Source organism: Pristis pectinata, chromosome 3 (genome assembly GCF_009764475.1).
Source record: "Pristis pectinata isolate sPriPec2 chromosome 3, sPriPec2.1.pri, whole genome shotgun sequence".
NCBI lineage: Eukaryota > Metazoa > Chordata > Chondrichthyes > Rhinopristiformes > Pristidae > Pristis > Pristis pectinata.
Genome location: NC_067407.1, coordinates 714,589 through 732,004, shown reverse-complemented (window position 1 = coordinate 732,004; position 17,416 = coordinate 714,589). Strand labels below are relative to the sequence as shown.

General features: G+C 53.6%; 1 protein-coding gene across 1 annotated transcript in view; it reads left to right on the top strand.

Annotated features, from left to right (window-relative positions):
• The first annotated feature begins 8,503 nt into the window (after positions 1-8,503).
• The window catches only part of ntng1a (netrin g1a), a 56,123-nt gene continuing 47,210 nt past the window's right edge, over positions 8,504-17,416 (top strand). Inside the window, exon 1 of the mRNA XM_052011947.1 lies at positions 8,504-8,746. Within this exon, the coding sequence (XP_051867907.1) occupies positions 8,504-8,746 (243 nt within the window). The remainder of the gene's footprint in view (positions 8,747-17,416) is intronic.

The window sequence follows — 17,416 nt, the reverse complement described above, 5'->3', positions numbered from 1 at the left end:
CTCACCACTCCCCCTCTCCCTCCCCCCTCCCTCCCCCTCTGTCCCTCCCCCTCCCTCTCCTTCCCCCTCCCTCTCCCACTCCCTCCCCTCCCTCCCCCTCTCCCACCCTCCCCCTCCCTCCCTCTCCACTCCCTCCCCCCTCCCTCACCACTCCCCCTCTCCCTCCCCCCTCCCTCTCTCCCTCCCCCTCTCTCCCTCCCCCCTCCCTCTCCTTCCCCCTCTCCCTCTCCCTCTCTCCCTGTCCCTTCCCCTCTCCTTCCCCCTCCCTCTCCCACTCCCTCCCCTCCCTCCCCCTCTCCCACCCTCCTCCTCCCTCTCCCTCCCTCTCCACTCCCTCCCCCCTCCCTCACCACTCCCCCTCTCCCTCCCCCCTCCCTCTCTCCCTCCCCCTCTCTCCCTCCCCCCTCCCTCTCCTTCCCCCTCTCCCTCTCCCTCTCTCCCTGTCCCTTCCCCTCTCCCTCCCCCTCCCACTCCCTCCACCTCCCCCTCCCTCTCCCCGTTTCTCTATCTCTCGCCCTCTTTCACTCTCCCTCCCCGTTTCTCTCTCTCTTCCTCCCCCCTTCTCCCCCTCCCTCCCTCTCTCTCTCTCTCTGTCCTCGGTGCTTTGCTCTCAAGAGTCCCCCCGCTACCCATCTGGCTCTCGCTCTGTCTGCGGGATTGGTGAAGCCTGGGAAGGTGTGCTGGCGGGGTGTCTGAGGGCAGTGGCGGGGTGAGGGCGGAGAGAGATGTCTGTGTGCGCCGCAGGCAGCGAGTGCGGCGCTCAGTCAGCGCACCGTCAGCTTGCCACGAACCTGCCCGAGGAGCGGCTGCCGCGCCGGCTCATTCAGCGGATCCGGAGCCGGGCGGCCGGACCTGTGGCCACAGCCAGCGTGCCGGGGCTGCTGCGGGCACATGTGCCTGGAAGAAAAGCCTCCAGAAAGAGAGGAGAGAGAGGGGGAGAGGGAAGTGGCGGCTCGGGGCTGCTGCACAGCCCAGGAGTTGATCACAGTGAGTGGCAACCAACTGCACTCCCGGAGAACCGGGCAGCAGTCACACTGTCCTGGGCGGCAACGTCAGCGATTCAACACACAGTCATGGGACAGGATCAAAACTCGGCCACGGGGGCAGGTTGGAGGAGCGTCTAAAGAGGCAAAGGAGTGGAGGGAGGGGCGGGGCAGGTCAACGAACGGCCCCCAGAGGCAGAGGGGTTAAAATCGGGGATGCTGGAGACGTCAGACATGGAGAGCAGGTGTGACGGGGTGGGGTGGGGTGTAGGTGCCGGAGGGGGTTGCAGAGAGGGTGGGGCGTAGGGGCCGGAGGGGGTTACAGAGAAAAGAAGGGGTGTAAGATCGGAGGGGGGGTCACAGACACGAGGAGGGGTGTAGGGGCCGGAGGGGGTTACAGAGACGGGGAGGGGTGTAGGGGCCGGAGGGGGTTACAGAGACGGGGAGGGGTGTAGGGGCCGGAGGGGGTTACAGAGACGGGGAGGGGTGTAGGGGCCGGAGGGAGTTACAGAAACAAGAGGGGTGTGAGCGAGTACAGGTTGAGGTGAACGGGCTGAGGGAGTTGGGAAACAGACTGCAGGGTTTGATGGGGGTGGGGGAGGAACGGAGTGTGGATGGGTCGCTGAGAGAGAAATCCCGCAGTGAAGTGTGTCCGGGTGGGGGTGGGGGGGGGGGTGGAGGGAGCTAGTGGAAAGGTGGGGCGTCTCCCTGCGCCCCTCCCTTCCCTCTCACTCCAGATTCACACCGAGCCCCCGCCGAGGTGCGGGCTAGTTGGGGAGTGGGGAGGAGGGGGTAATGGCGAGTTGTCACCCTGGATCGGCCCCGGCAGGGCGGAGGGCGGGATTTCAAAATCTGGTGGTATTTTGATTGATTTCTTTGCGCTGAGATATCTTGTAAATCTAATCTGGTCTCTGTAAATGCTGACAAGCCCCTGAGCCGGTGCGTGAGCTGCGGTCGTGTAACAGTGGTTGTTAGTGCCAAGCGATGTGAGGCAGTCTGTGGCCGCACGGCCGAGGGACTCCGGCCGGCGACCCGATCACCTCTCTCCGGGTGAGGAGCTCTTCAGCAGGTTAACGCACGGGACAAAGACAACCCAGACCGAGGGCGGGAGTTTGTTGCGGGTTCGGGGCGGAGGTTGTGCGGGTGACGGACAGTTGTGGAGACCGTGGGTTCCAACACCAGAGATCCCTGAAGCTGATTCCGATGTCACACCGGTTTCTACGGCAGCAAAGCCACCAATCCGCGCCGGGTACCGGTTTCATTTGAATCGGGCAGATTAAAATCTGACAGTTTACGCGGCGGTGTTTAGGGCCACGCGGAAGCCTCAACAGTGACGATCGATGAGCATCCGGTGTTTAGGACCGCGCGGAGTCCTCGAGTGGGGAGGCGTTCAGTGTCAGCTTTGAATCTCCGTCCGCGGCTCCTTCAATCTCGCTCTCGGTCTCTCATCCTTCAATCCGCTGCTCGCTCTCTCTCTCTGAGCTTTCTCTCTGCTTCCAATCCCCTTCTAAATCTTGTTCTTTTCTCACTCTCTGCCGTTTCTCCGTGACCTTTTCCATAATCTACATCTCTCCTCCAATTAACTCCCTCCCTCTCTCCCTCCCTCTCTCCCTCCCTATCTCCCTCTCTCCCCTCTCCCCCTCTCTCCCTCTCCCCCTCTCTCCCTCCCTCTTTGCCTTCCTCCCTCTCCCTCCCTCTCCCTCTCTCCCTCCCTCTCTCCCTCCCTCTCTCTCTCCCTCCTTCTCTTTGCCTTCCTCCCTCTCCCTCTCTCCCTCCCTCTCTCCCCCTCTCCTGTCTCCCTCTTTCTCTCGCTCACTCTTCCCCCTTTCAGTCTCCCTCCCTCGTTCTCCCACTCTCCCTCTTTCCTCCATTCCTTTGCCTCTCCTCTCTCTCCCTCTCCCTCCCTCCACCCTCTCAGCCTCCCTCCATCCCTCCCTCCACCCTCTCTCCCTCCCTCCCTCCAGCCTTTCTCCTTCCCTCCACCCTCTCCCTCCCTCCACACCCTCCTTTCCTCCCTCCCTCCGCCCCCTCCGCCCTCCGCCCTCTCCCTCCAACCCGCTCTCGCTGAGTTGCGCTGATCCCACCCCGGAGTCCCGGGGACTTGTTGCGAGCGATGCGGAGCGGGCTCCGGGCCCCGGCCCGGTGCGGAACACACCGCGCTCTCTCCCGCAGTGTAAGTGCCCCCAGTGCGGAACTCACTCCGTTTCCAGCGCGCTCTCCATGTGGGTGACGGGCCGGCCGATGTCCGGTCTGGCAGTGGCCGGGGGTGGGGGTGGAGGGGAGGTGGGGAGCGAAACTCATCCCGGGCTCAGCTGTGACACCGGGACAGTGCAGATCCGCCGCCGCGGTGAGCGGGGGACGGGGACCGAGACCGGGACCTTGGCTCAATCTCGCTCACCCCAGGGTGTTGTTAAAGGGATCTGTGTGTTTTCTCTGCTGTGTTCACATTATGTATGGGGGTTGTGTACCTTCTGTCCGGGTGGGGTCTGTATATGGGGAGTGTGTACCTTCCATCGGGGTGGGGTTTGTGTATGGGGAGTGTGTACATTCTATAGGGGTGGGTTTGTATATGGAGAGTGTATACATCCTATAGTGGTAGGGTTTGTATATGGGGAGTGTGTGCATTCTATAGGGGTGTTGTATATTCTCTCTGGGTGGGGTTTGTGTACATTCTATGGTGGTTTGTATATGGGGAATGTGTACATTCTATAGGGGTGGGTTTGTATATGAGGAGTGCATGCATGCTATAGGGTCGGATTTGTATATGGGGAGTGTGTACATTCTATAGGGGTGGGTTTGTATATGAGGAGTGCGTGCATTTTATAGGGTGGGGTTTGTATATGGGGTATGTGTACACTCTATACGGGTGGGGTTTGTATATGAGGAGTGTGTATGTTCTGTGGTGGTGGGGTTTGTATATGGGGAGTGTGTACATTCTGTGGTGGTGGGGTTTGTATATGAGGAGTGTGTACATTCTGTGGTGGTGGGGTTTGTATATGGGGAGTGTGTACATTCTATGGCAGTGGGGTTTGTATATGAGGAGTGTGTACGTTCTATGGTGGTGGGGTTTGTATATGGGGAGTGTGTACGTTCTATGGTGGTGGGGTTTGTATATGGGGAGTGTGTACGTTCTATGGCAGTGGGGTTTGTATATGGGGAGTGTGTACGTTCTATGGCAGTGGGGTTTGTATATGGGGAGTGTGTACATTCTATGGCGGTGGGGTTTGTATATGGGGAGTGTGTACATTCTATGGCAGTGGGGTTTGTATATGAGGAGTGTGTACGTTCTATGGTGGTGGGGTTTGTATATGGGGAGTGTGTACGTTCTATGGCAGTGGGGTTTGTATATGGGGAGTGTGTACGTTCTGTGGTGGTGGGTTTGTATATGCGGAGTGTGTACGTTCTGTGGTGGTGGTTTGTATATGGGGAGTGTGTACGTTCTGTGGTGGTGGTTTGTATATGGGGAGTGTGTACGTTCTACGGTACGGTGGTGGGTTTGTAACTGAGGAGTGTGTTTATTCTGCAGGGATGAACATTGTACATGACGGTCATGTACATTCTATGAGGTGAACATTGTATCCGAGGGTTGTGTGCAGGCTCTGGGGTGAGGTTTGTATACCAGGGTTGGATTATTCTGGAATAAAGTGGCTATAGGTGATTTGTCTGGGAACGGCAGTGAAAGCTTGTGGAAAAATGTGACGGAATGCTTTTGGTGAAGCAAAGAATGCACCGTAAATGGCAAGATATTGAGTGATGTGGGGGAGCAGAGAGGCATACCTCCTGCGGGGGTATCAGGAGGGAACACACCGCTCGGGAGGTTACGCCAGAACTGTGCGCAACAACAGCCAGGCCACCGCCTGAGTCCTGAGAGCCGGTCTGCTCCCAACCTTCCAGGAAAAAGTGGTTCCACTGGAGAGGAGACGAGGAAAGGCTGGAATTCTGTGCCTTTGTTTCGATTTTCCGCAGAGGAGACTGGCGCCAGATGAATGAAATTCTGCGGGGCTGGTGGAGAGGCGCCGAGGACGGGTGTGGGGGCAGATTTCAACTCATGGAGCCTAGGGTCGGAAGGGAGACGAGGGAAAGGTTTCCCAGTGTTGGCCTGTGACAAATGTCAACACGACTAGACTTGGAAGAGCCGTAACCCAGTGCTGCACCGTGGGATTATGAGGCTTCTTTTCGGCCAGTAGAGACACGAGTGGCCGAATGGCCGCCGCCCGGGACGTCAACTTTCTCCGATTCTACTCGGTGATCGATGGTGGAAGGACACTGCAAGTGAAGATTGTGTGCATTCTGTAGGTGTGGGTATGGACATGGGGGCTGGGTAATGTATATGAGGGTCGTGTACATTCTATAGGCAGCAGAGTCTGTATATGACAGTTGTGTACATTGTGTGGCGGGTGGGTTATACCAGGACACTGAGTGGGGCAGAGGAGAGAAGCGTGGGCGTCCTGCAAGGTACCAAGAGGATGAAAAGACAGAGGGGGTCTGTATACTCTAAATGGGTGGACATTGTATACGAGAATTGTATACATTCTGTAGCGTGTGGGCATTGTATATGAAGGTCTTGTACATTCTGCAGTGGGTAAGCATTTTAGATGAGAGTTGGGTACATTCCTTATTGTACGAACGTTGTCCACAGTCTGTAAAGTGTGGACATTGCGTGAGGGTTGTTTTATTTTATAGGATATGGGCAGTGTTTCTGGAGGTTGTGTACATTCTATATGAGGCTGGCATTGTATGTGAGGGTTGTGTACATTCACTAGGGCTGTGCATTGAATATGAGGCCTGTGACAGTGGTATTTGAGAGTGTGTACATTCTACAGGGGCCGACATTGTCTCCGATGTCAGTGTGAGTTCCGGGACAGCTCTGCTTCCCTAATCCTAACTCTAACCCTCACCCAACATTCCCAAAGTCCCATCCCTCACATTCCCAAAGTCCCATCTCTAACATTCCCCAAATCCCATCCCCAACATTCCCAGTCTCATCCGCAACATTCCCCAAACCCCATCCCCCACATTCCCCAAGTCCTATCCCCAACATTCCCAAAGTCCCATCCTCAAAATTCCCAAAGTCCCATCCCTCATATTTCCAACACCCACCGCCGGTGTTGGCCCGGCCCAGCCGCACACCCCGGGCCGCTGCCAGTGTCGGGGATGGACCGACCGTCTCCCCCGTCACCCACTCCCTCACCACCCGAGCCCAGGGCGACCCAGGGCGCACAGGAAGCTTCCATTATCCGCCGGTTAATTGAGAACTAATCCTGGGCGCGCCGGCACGGAGACTGGATGAGGCTGAACTCAGCGAGGAGGGAAATGAGCTTCTGATGAATCAGGCATTCTGAACCTGTGCCGTTCCCCGCCGTGTGTTTAATGCTCCTGTCTGCCAGCAGATTAACTCGCCGACATTTCATTTAAGGTCTAAATCATCAGTTTCCCGAGCGAAGCTTCAAACCAGCTGCCGAGCCCGAATCCCACGTTGAGCCACATCCATCTGCCCTCAGCTCCGGGCTGTGGAGAGAGTGGGACCCCGCTCGGCGCCTCCCCGCCCCAATGATTCCCACCGAGCGGCGACTCACGGGGAGACGCTGCCCCGACACTGGGGTCGCCGGCACTGGGGGATATCACAGGATGATCCAACCCCAGTCAGGGGGAACGGGGGCTGCCGTACCCCACCACCCATCCCAGGGCTCGGTCCCTATCACCTCACCCTCCACTGGGGCTGTGAGGGATGGAGGGAGGGAGGGAGGGAGGGTGTGAGGAGGAGGGGTGAGGGAGGGAGTGTGAGGTGTGTGGAGGAAGGGAGTGTGTGAGAGGGGAGTGAGGGGTGTGTGAGGGGGTTGTGTTGATCGGGTTGTAACCACAGGGTGTGTGTGGTGTGTGTGTGTGTGTGTGTGTGTGTGTGTGTGTGTGTGTGTGTGTGTGTGTGAAAGGTGTGTGGTGGGCAGGTGTGTGTGTGACGCTGTGTGGTGGGTGTGAGATGTGTGGGGTGTGTGTGGGAGGTGTGTGTATGTGTGTGTATGAGAGTGTGTGGGGGGTGTGTATGTGGGGGGTGTGTGGGGAGTGAGATGTGGGGGGTGAGATGTGGGTGTGTGTGTGTGGGAGGTGTGTATATGAGGGTGTGTAGGGGGGGTGAGATGTGGGATGTGTGTGTGGGAGGTGTGTGTGTGAGGGTGTGTGTGGGGGGTGAGATGTGGAGGGGGAGTGAGGTGTGGACGGGGGGGGGGGTGTCATGACCCTGGTGGGAACACCTTTCGGTAGGAGACAGTGAGACATCCTCAGACATTTCTGCTCCCACTGTAGCAGGCCTGGAATCCCAGCATTTATTCCCGGGACTGGGCTGTACCTCTCCCGGTTCCCGGTCTGTGTGTCATTCGGAGCCCACACTCACACCGGGTGCAGCAACACCGGCCCCGGGAGCTCCCGCACTCCCCGAGTTCATAGCGGCAACTTGTCAGCAGAGGGGAGGGGGAGTGAGGAGCTGGGGGGGGGGTGAGGGGTTGAGGAGGGGAGTGAGGAGGCAGGAGGAAGTTTGGATTTATTTCCCCTCCCGCTCTCTCCTGGAATCTGTCCCAGGGACTCACCAGAAGGTGAATAGATTCCAGGGGCAGTACTGAGGGAGTGTCCCACTGTGGGAGGGGCGGTACTGAGGGAGTGTCCCACTGTGGGAGGGGCAGTACTGAGGGAGCACCGCACTGTGGGAGGAGCGGTAGCGAGGGAGCGTCACAGGGAGGGGCGGTACTGAGGGAGAGCTTCTCTGCCCTGTCAAGGTCCAGGTGGCGGGGTAGGGTCAAACATCAATGTTGCAAATGTCCTGGTTTATTTCTGTGCGGACAGGGACCGGATGCCGGGCGGGAGCGGTGCTCGACGTGAAGCGGAGTGTGGCGCGGAGAACAGGCATCCCACTGGAGACATCCCATGTCAGCGCTGACTGACCGGGTACTGTGTGAACACATCTGGCACAAACTCTGTCTGTCCCCAACACTGGGAAAACATCTGGCACCCAAAGCTAAACCTTCTGTGTCCAAACTGTCCAATGAGCTGGTGCACAACCCCTTGAACATCTGTTCACTGCCCTGTCATCCTGCTTCCAATCTCACCTCAAGAATATTTGTCAACAACACTGGATAACAAGCTGGAAACAACCCCTGTAGCATCCATCCAGTGCACTCGTTAACCAACTAGTTCCACATAGCAACATCTGTCCATCTCACTGGTTCACCAGCTGGAGGCCAGCCTCTGGAACATCTGCCCGCTACACTGGCGTGACTGTTGCATCTCACCCCCTGGAACATCTGTTTACACCATTTCAGCAGCTGGAGTTTTGCCCCGGAACATCTGTCACGACAGTTCAGCAGCTGGGGTCTTGCCCCTGGAACATCTGTCACGACAGTTCAGCAGCTGGGGTCTTGCCCCCGGAACATCTGTCACGACAGTTCAGCAGCTGGAGTTTTGCCCCGGAACATCTGTCACGACAGTTCAGCAGCTGGGTTCTTGCTCCCGGAACATCTGCGGGCGGAGCAATGCGTCCGTCCGCCCTGCTGCCTCTGCAGGCCCTGTGGGTGACCCTGTGCCCCGCCGTCGCCCACTTCCCGTCCTGGGGCCACTACGACCTGTGCAAGACACAGGTTCACTCGGACCAGGGCATGAGCTGGGATTACATGGCGTGTCAGCCCGAGGCCGCGCTGCTCACCCGCTTCCTGAAGGTCAGCCTGGACCCCCCCGACAGCACGTGTGGAGACCCCCCCGAGATGTTTTGCACGCTGGTGAGTGGCAATAAAAAGGAAGGTCGGGCAGCGTCTGTGGAGGGGGAACCAGCGCCCAGCGTTCAGGCGCTTATCGTTCCCCAGTCGCGGGAAGCATTTTAACATAAACTGGGTTTTAAGATGCAGGGAGAGGGACGGAGAGAGAGAACGGGGGTGGGGGTGAGGTGTCATGATGGGGTGAACGTGTGGGGGAGGGAGAGAACGGGGGATGAGAGGGTTGGAAGGGAGAGAATGGGGGAGTTAGGGAAGGAGAGATCAGGGAGATGTGAGAGGGTGAGTGGAGGGACAGGGTGAGAGAGAGAGGACGGGGAGGGGTGAGAGGGTGAGGGGAGGGACAGGATGGGGAGGGAGGATGGGAAGGGGTGAGGGGCTGAGGGGTGGGAGAGGATGGGGGAGGGAGGACAGGGAGGGGTGAGGGGAGGGGTGAGGGGGTGGGCCTGTCCAATAGGAACTCTCCTGGGCACCGAGACAGGAACACAGAACAGTATCGGAACATTAATTGTTCTCTCAATGAGTTAATCACCCCCTCCGGATAACTGGTTCCGACATGTTGTCAGAGGGAACTCCTGATTTAATCATCGCCCGTATGTTTCAGCAATAATTGTAAAGGGATAATTTATTGCAGAAGGTGTCGTTTATCAGAGGGAATTATTCTCCAGGTCATTAGCGATCTGCTGTTAAAGATACACCGAGTCTCTACGGTAAATCTTACAGCTGCCGCACATTCCCTTGTGGGAACCGTGGTTGGAGGTCAGGCCAGACCTAGCGGAACCAAACCCGGGGGCTCTGCTTCGGGACATCCCACAGTGTTTCCCTGAATAACATCAGTGAAGTCATCAGTTTGTGAGATCTTGCTGTGTGTACGTTGCATGCCGTCAGCTTATTGTTGTTCTGTGGGATCTAGCTGTGCACATATTGGCCACTGGGCTCACTGCTGTGGGTCCGATTGTGCTGTATGCAGATTGCCTGCTATGTTAGCACATGGCTGTGCATGGGCTGGCCACCACGTTGGCCTAATGATGTGTTTGGGATCTTGCTGTGCAACACTGTCCGCGAGATCGACCCTTTGTTGTCTGGGATCTTGCTGTGCACAGACTGCCTGCTGACTTTCCTGCATCACAGCTGGGACTGTACCTCAAGAGCCCGTCATTGGCTGTGAAGATTTCTGCACATCCTAAGATTTGACAGGTGCTATAGAAATGTAAATGTGGTTTTCAGGAGGAGCTGAAAATGGGGGCTGCATCCCTGGCCCTTTATCTGGGGGTTTGGGGGTTTCTGGAACTACACTGGCTTCTTCACTCGCAGTGTGGGGCCTTTGCTGAGGTTGTGATTGCACATTCAGTGTGAGAGTGAGAATGAGGCACAGGCTGTGGGCTGGGTATGGGATCAGACTGTGCCTATAACCCTGGTCAATGGGGTAAGACTGTGCCTGTGCCTGTAACCCCGGGCAATGGGATCAGACTGTGCCTGTAACCCTGGGACAATGGGATCAGACTGTGTCTATGTCCGTAACCAGGACAATGGGATCAGACTGTGCCTGTAACCCTGGGACAATGGGATCAGACTGTGCCTGTAATGCTGGGGACAGTGCAAGGTTTAAAATCCACCCCCTCCTGTTCAATTCTGTCTGTGGCTGCATTCCTCCCTGTCTCTGCTCCTCCAGTCCAGTAACTCTCCGGGATTTCTGCACTGCTCCCACCCCTGCCTCCCCTTCATCCCCACATGTAGTGGGTGGGTGCACCTTCAGCTGCCTGGGCCCCAAGCTCTGGAATCCACCCCCTCCCTCTCCACCTCCCTCTCCCTAATCATTCCCTCCTCTTTCTTCCTTAAACCCTTTCATCACCCTCCACCTCTCAAAATCATCCACCCCTCTCTCCTCCATTGGTTTCCTGTCCCAATGTGATGTATCGATGTCCAATGGGTCTGTTCGCGAAGCACTGACCCTGAGGGTAAAGCCACACCAGACAGTGTGACAGCAGAAGAACAGAAGAAGCTGTTTAGCCATTTGCACTTTCTCCCCCATTCAGTAAGGTAGTACTGATACTGATCGCTTACCTCATCACGACGTTCCTTCTGTAATCCCAATGCCTAGTTCTGACCAAGGGTCTGAGGGTAGTGGTGGATGGGTAGAACATAGAACAGTACAGCACAGGAACAGACCCTTCAGCCCACAATGTCTGTGCCAAACACGATGCCAAATTAAATGAAATAATTTCTGCGTGCACATTCATGCCTCTTAAACACCACCACCACCCCAAGCAGCCCATTCCAGGCACCCACCACTTTGTGTAAAAAAAACTTGCCCCACACATCTCCTTTAAACTTTATCCCTCTGACATTTCTACCCTTGGAAAAAGGTTCTGGCTGTCTACCCTGTCTCTGCCTTTCACAATTTTGGCAACACACGAGATTCTGCAGATGTTGGAATCTGGAGCAACACACAAAATGCTGGAGGAACTCAGCAGGTCAGGCAGCACCTGTGGAGAGAAATAAACAGTCGAAGTTTTGTACCCAAAATGTTGACTGTTTACTTCTCTCCATCGGTGCTGCCTCCAGCATTCTGTGTGAGTTCCTCTCATAATTTTATAAACTTCTGACCCCAGTCTCTGCCGCTCCAGAGAAAATAATCCAAGTTTGTCCAACCTCTATTTATAGCTCATACCCTCTAATCCAGGCAGCATCCTGGCGAACTTCTTTTGCATCCTTTCCAAAGCCTCCACATCCTTCCTGTAATGGGGTGACCAGAATTGCACACAATACTCCAAGTGTGGCCTGACCAGTTTTACACAGCTGCAACATGTCCTCCTTACTCTGATACTCAATGCCCAACCAGTGAAGGCAAGCGTGCCATAAGTCTTCTTTGCCATCCTATCTACTTGTGTGGCCACTATCAGTGAGCTATGGACTTTCACCCCAAGGTCCCTCTGTACATCAATGCTAGTCATGGTCCTGCCATTTACTGTATACCTTCCCTTACATTTGACCTCCCAAATTGCAACATCTCATACTTGCTGTATTACGTTTTCTGACTGGAAGTCTATAGCAAGTACCTCAATGCACTGTGTAATGAATTGATCTGTACCAACGGTATGCAAGTTTTTCACTGTACCTCGGTACAAGTGACAATAATAAACCAATACCAAGTGTTGTGCCACAGGGATTGGTGCTCGGAATTTTGTTGTTCATTTGGCTTGAGTTATAGGGAGAGATTGGACAGGCTGGGTCTGTGAGTGAAGGAAGCTGAGAGGTGACATGATAGAGGTGTATAAAATTATGAAAGGATAGATAATCAGAGTCTGTTTCCCAGGGTAGGAGTGTCTAAAACTAGAGGGCACAGGTTTAAGGTGAGAGGGAGGAGGTTTAAAGGGGATCTGAAGGATAAACTTTCTCCTACAGAGTAGTTGGTCTCTGGGATGAGCTGCCAGAGGAGGAGGTGGAGGCAGGAACAGGAACAACATCTGGACAGGTATCTGAATGAGCAGCACAGAGGGAGAGGGAGTTAATGCAGGCAGGTGGGATTGGTATCGATAGGTACAGTGGTCGGCACAGGCATGATGGGCCGAAGGGCCTGTTTTTGTGCTGTGTCTCTCACTGACTTTATGACAATGATTTGGTTGGGAATGTAAATTAGCAAGTTTGCAGATGACATGGAATTGGTGAAACAGTAAACAGCAAGAAGTTGTCAAAGGATACAGCGGGACGTAAATCAGCTGGAAAGTTCGGCAGAGGGATTGGATCAGCCGGGGTTATTCTTACTGGAATGAAGGAGGCTGAGGGGTGACCTTCTAGAGGTTTATAAAATCATGAAGGCAAAGATAAGATGGATCGTCACAGGCTTTTTCCCAGGACAGGGGAGTCTAAACTCGAAGGCACGTTTAAGGTGAGAGAGGAGAAATTTACAGGAGATCTGAAGGGTGAGTTTTTCACACCGAGAGTGTGGAATGAGCTGCCAGAGGAGGTGGTACATTCAGGTACAATTACAATGTTTAAAAGGCATTTGCACAGGCACTTAGATTCCTTTGGACAGGAATATGGGCCGAGTGCAGGGAAATGAGATTAGCATCGATAGGCGTCACATTCGGCATGGACGAGCTGGGCTGAAAATGCTCTATGACTCTAGACTCAGTGATTTCCAGCATCTGCCGTTTATTTGGTTCTCATATTCTTTTCGTAATATCCAAAAACTCTATCAGCCTCAGCATGGAAAGAGGTCTTTCACTCACTGCGTCCGTGCTGACCATCCACACTAATCCCTTTTACCAGCACTTGGTTCTCTGCCTTGGTGATTCAGGTGCTCGTCCATAGAACCACAGAGCTGGACAGCACCAAAATGGCTCCTCTCAGCCCACCTCGTCCCTGCCAACCGCGCTGCTTATCTACGCTAACCCCATTTGCTGCAGTCAACCCGTACCCCTCCACTCCTCTCCTATCCAAGTACCTGCCCAACGCCTTTTAAACATTGTAGTTGTATCTGCCTCCACTACCCTGTGTGTGTGAAAAACTTACCCCTCAGATCTCCTGATGTGAGAGTCTCTGCCTCCACCATCCCCTCAGGCAGTGCACTCCAGATTCCAACCTCACTCTGGGGGAACAACCGTTTCTCAGATCCCCTCCAGCTCTCCCTAACCTTATAAACACCTACTATGGAAAACACAGTCCCTCATTTCCCCTTATAACCTGAGCATTTTACTGAGGCACTCTGCCCCTGACTCCACAGTGAGCACTGCAGATTAGGAAAGGAACTGAAGCTTTTGACCACTTTTCCTCTGAATGCCATGTCCCAGTAACCAGGCATTTAATAAAAACAAAAACAAAATTCAATCAGAATAATGCATACATTGAACTTTTGAGTCCAGCTCCAATCAGACAGAGTTAATCCATTTCACATTTCAATGGATCTTACTGAAATTCTCAATTTGATGAGATTGCAAATATTAAACTGCGGCTGGATTCTGCTTTGAAGGAGCAGGGATTTAAAGGGGACGGAGTTGGAATGCAGAGAAGTTTAAAGAGAAATGGAGGACAGGGATTGAAGGAGATGCTGGAGTGGTTTAAGGAGGCAATGGACAGTGGAGATGTAGCAAGGAGCTTGGTCTGAAGTGTAAAGGATTGTGGCAGGGTTAGGAGAGGTAATGGTAGGTGGGGAGATAACGTGGTGATGGAACATGCAGAGACTTACAGGGCTGATGCGATGGAGGATCAAGGGCCTGAAGGGTAAAGGGGTGTGGTGTTTAAAGAGGAGAAGCAGCTTTGGGGATTCAAGGAAGGTGGTGGGGTTTAAAGGGGAGATGGAGGGTGGCTGTATAAAGGTGTGCTTAAAGAAGGCTGTAGGTAGGTGCTAGAGTGAAGAAGCACCGTGGCACAGCGGTAGTGCCGCTGCCTCACAACCCCAGGGACCCGGGTTCAATCCCGATCTCCAGTGCTGTCTGTGCGGAGTTTGCATGTTCTCCCTATGACCGCGTGGGTTTCCCCCGGGTGCTCCGGTTTCCTCCCACATCCCAGAGATGTGCGGGTCGGTTGGTTAATTGGGTGCTTTAAGTTGCCCCCAGTGTGTGTGTGAGGGGTGGAATGTGGGGGGAATGTTGCAGGGAATTAGTGGGGATTGCCCTGTGAGCCCTCAATGGGCCGAATGGCCTCCTTCTAGGTGATAAGGAAAAAAATGGGAGCACGAAAAATAATTAAGGATGGGTTGAGGGGCCTTGGAAGGTTGGGGTAAATAAAAGGGGCCACAGAGTGGGGTGTCGATGTGGGGGGAGGGTTAGTGAGGGGGGTGTTAGTGTGGAGGGAGGATTAGTGAGGGGGGTGTTAGAGGGTTGGAGTGTTAGAGGAGGTTGTGCTAATGAGGGGCTGTTGGTGAGGGGGGTTTCAGTGAGGGGTAGTGTCAGTGGGGGGTAGTTTCAGTGAGGAGGTATCAGTGAGGGGTGAGTGTCAGTGAGGAGAGTGTGTCAGTGAGGGGGTATCAGTGAGGGGGTGTCAGTGAGGGGGGAGTGTCAGTGAGGAGGGGGGTATCAGTGAGGAGGGGGGTGTCAGTGATGGAGGAGTGTCAGTGATGGGGGACTGTCAGTGAGGGGGTAGTGTCAGTGCAGGGTAGTGTCGGTGAGGGGGGTGTCGGTGAGGGGGGTGTCACTGAAGGGGGATCAGTGAGGTGGGGTTTGTGCCTCACAGAGTATGGATTTGTTCAGTGTGCTGATAGACTGTTCGGGCATTTCAACTGAGAATGAATTTTGTTGGCGCAGCACCGGATGATGGAAGGTTTGAGAGAAGGTTGTTGGTTATCGGTCAGTATTGTAGTTGGCTCTCCGATCCCCAGCTGGTTAAATCCTGGTTGTCTGCCTCTGGTGAAGCAGTCCAGATGAAGGGTCTCGACCCGAAAAGTCGACTGTCCATTTCCCTCCACAAATGCTGCCCGACCTACTGAGTTCCTGCAGCATTTTGTGTGTTGCTCCAGATTTCCAGCATCTGTAATCTTTCTTGTGTCTCCTGTCTGCTTCTAATTCCAGTTTTGTGCCAATTAGTTCACTAATCAGATAATTGGTCGACTGCAGAGAGCAGTGGAGGGGCAGTTTGGAGACATCACCAGCAGGGATAGAGAGGGTTTTGGGTGCAAGGATATCCTGAGTGACTCAGCAACAGTGAACCAGACTGTGAAATAAGGAAATGGCAGAGAAATTCAACAAATATTTTCTGTTGTTTTAATGAAAAAAGATACAGAAAGCCAGAGAGAGCAGCAACTAACAGGTCTCAGGTGAATTAGGGACTGGATATTATTCGCTTTTGTAAAATAATGTTTTGGAGAAATGAATGGGACTGAAAGCGGACAAATCCCCAGGACGCGGCCACATGTATCCCAGTGATTTGCAAAGAGGCATATGTGCAGAGAGTTGGTCACTGATTGTCATCTTCCAGAATAGATCCTGCAGAGAGATGTGGGAGAGAGAGGGAGAGAGGATGTGGGAGAGATGTGGGAGAGAAAGAGAGATTTGGAGGGAGAGAGAGAGAGACGCACACACAGACAGACAGAGAGACAGAGAGACAAACAGAGAGACAGAGAGACACACACACAGAGACAGAGACAGAGAGAGACACACAGACAGACACAGAGAGACACAGAGAGACAGACAGACAAAGATAGAGAGAGAGAGAGAGAGGCATACACAGAGACAGAGAGAGACAGACAGACAAACAGAGAGATAGACAGAGAGAGAGACAGAGACAGACAGAGACAGAGACACAGAGAGAGAGACACACACACACACACAGACAGAGAGAGAGAGAGAAACAGACAGACAGACAGAGGCAGGGGGGGGGGCAGAGGGAGAAAAACCAGGAAGATAATGAGTACATGGGGAAAGCAGGGGGTGGGGGAAAGGAGTGAGAGTGAGAGACACGAGAGTGAGGAAGGGAGAATGTGACCCCAACAATTTGTTTGGAAAGGTGGAGAGCAAACAGGGATTTACAAACGAGTTGTCCTGACATCAGCAGTAGGGAAACTGCCAGAATCTCTTCTTAATGATGTTGTTACAGGTTTACTTCAAAAATAATCTTGAAATTGGGCAGAGGCATCATGGGTTTATGAAAGAAACACTGGGCTTGCTAAGTCTGTTGGATGTTTTTGATAGCAGAATGAACGAAGGGGATGCAATGGACCTGGATCCTTGATGTTCAGGAGGGCTTCAGCTAGTGTTACACAAGAGGTTGTTTGACAACATTAGGATTGGGATATAGAAAGGCATGGATTTGGACAGGAAACAGAGAGCAGGAGAAGTGGGTCAATTTTGGGTTGGGAGGATACGACGAGTGGGGTGCCACAGAGAGAGCCCTGGACCCCACATGTTCACGATCTGACAGTGATTGGCAGAGTGGATCAGGTGTAAAATGTCCAATTTGTGGACGACAGTGTGAATTGTGAGGAGGATATTGAAAGTTTCAGGAGGATGTGGATCAGCTAAACATTCAGGCAAAGGCAGGGCAGCTGGAGTGTTTAAAAGATGTGGAAGGAAAAATGAAAATGGTGAGAGATTGGAAGCTGTGTGTTCAGAGGGACCTGGGTGTCCCTGTAGACCAATCATGGAAAGCTGACATACGAGTTCTGCAAACAATTAGAAAGGCAAGCAGTATGCTGGCCTTTACTGCAAGTGGATGTAAGTACTAAAGGTGTCTGACTGCAATTATATTGGGCTGCAGTAAAACTGTTTCTGGAATATTGTGGATCTCCCCATCTACTGAAGGATATGCTTGCAACAGAGAAGGTTCACCAGATTGATTCCAGGGATTGGGGCCATTATCCCAAGTAGTTAAGCAAACTAAGTTTGCTAGAATGTGGAAGAGAGATAGTGTGATTGAAACCTGTGAGCTTCTGTTGGTGTTCGATAGGGCAGAATACAGGAAAGGCTTTCATTGGCTGAGTGACTAGAACCAGGGTCAGAGTCTCAACATTAGGGCACAGTCACTCAGGGAGATGAAAAGGAATTTCTGCATCTAGAGCATGTTGAATCTTTGAAATTCTCTACCCAAGAGGGCTGTGGAGATTCTGTCACTCAGTACATTCAGGACTGAGACTTGAAGAGTTTTGAATCCTAAATTTAAGGGATTTAGAGTTAATGGAGGAAAATATAGTCATGATCTTACTGAGTGGCAGAACAGACAGGAGGGGCCGAATGGCTTACTCCT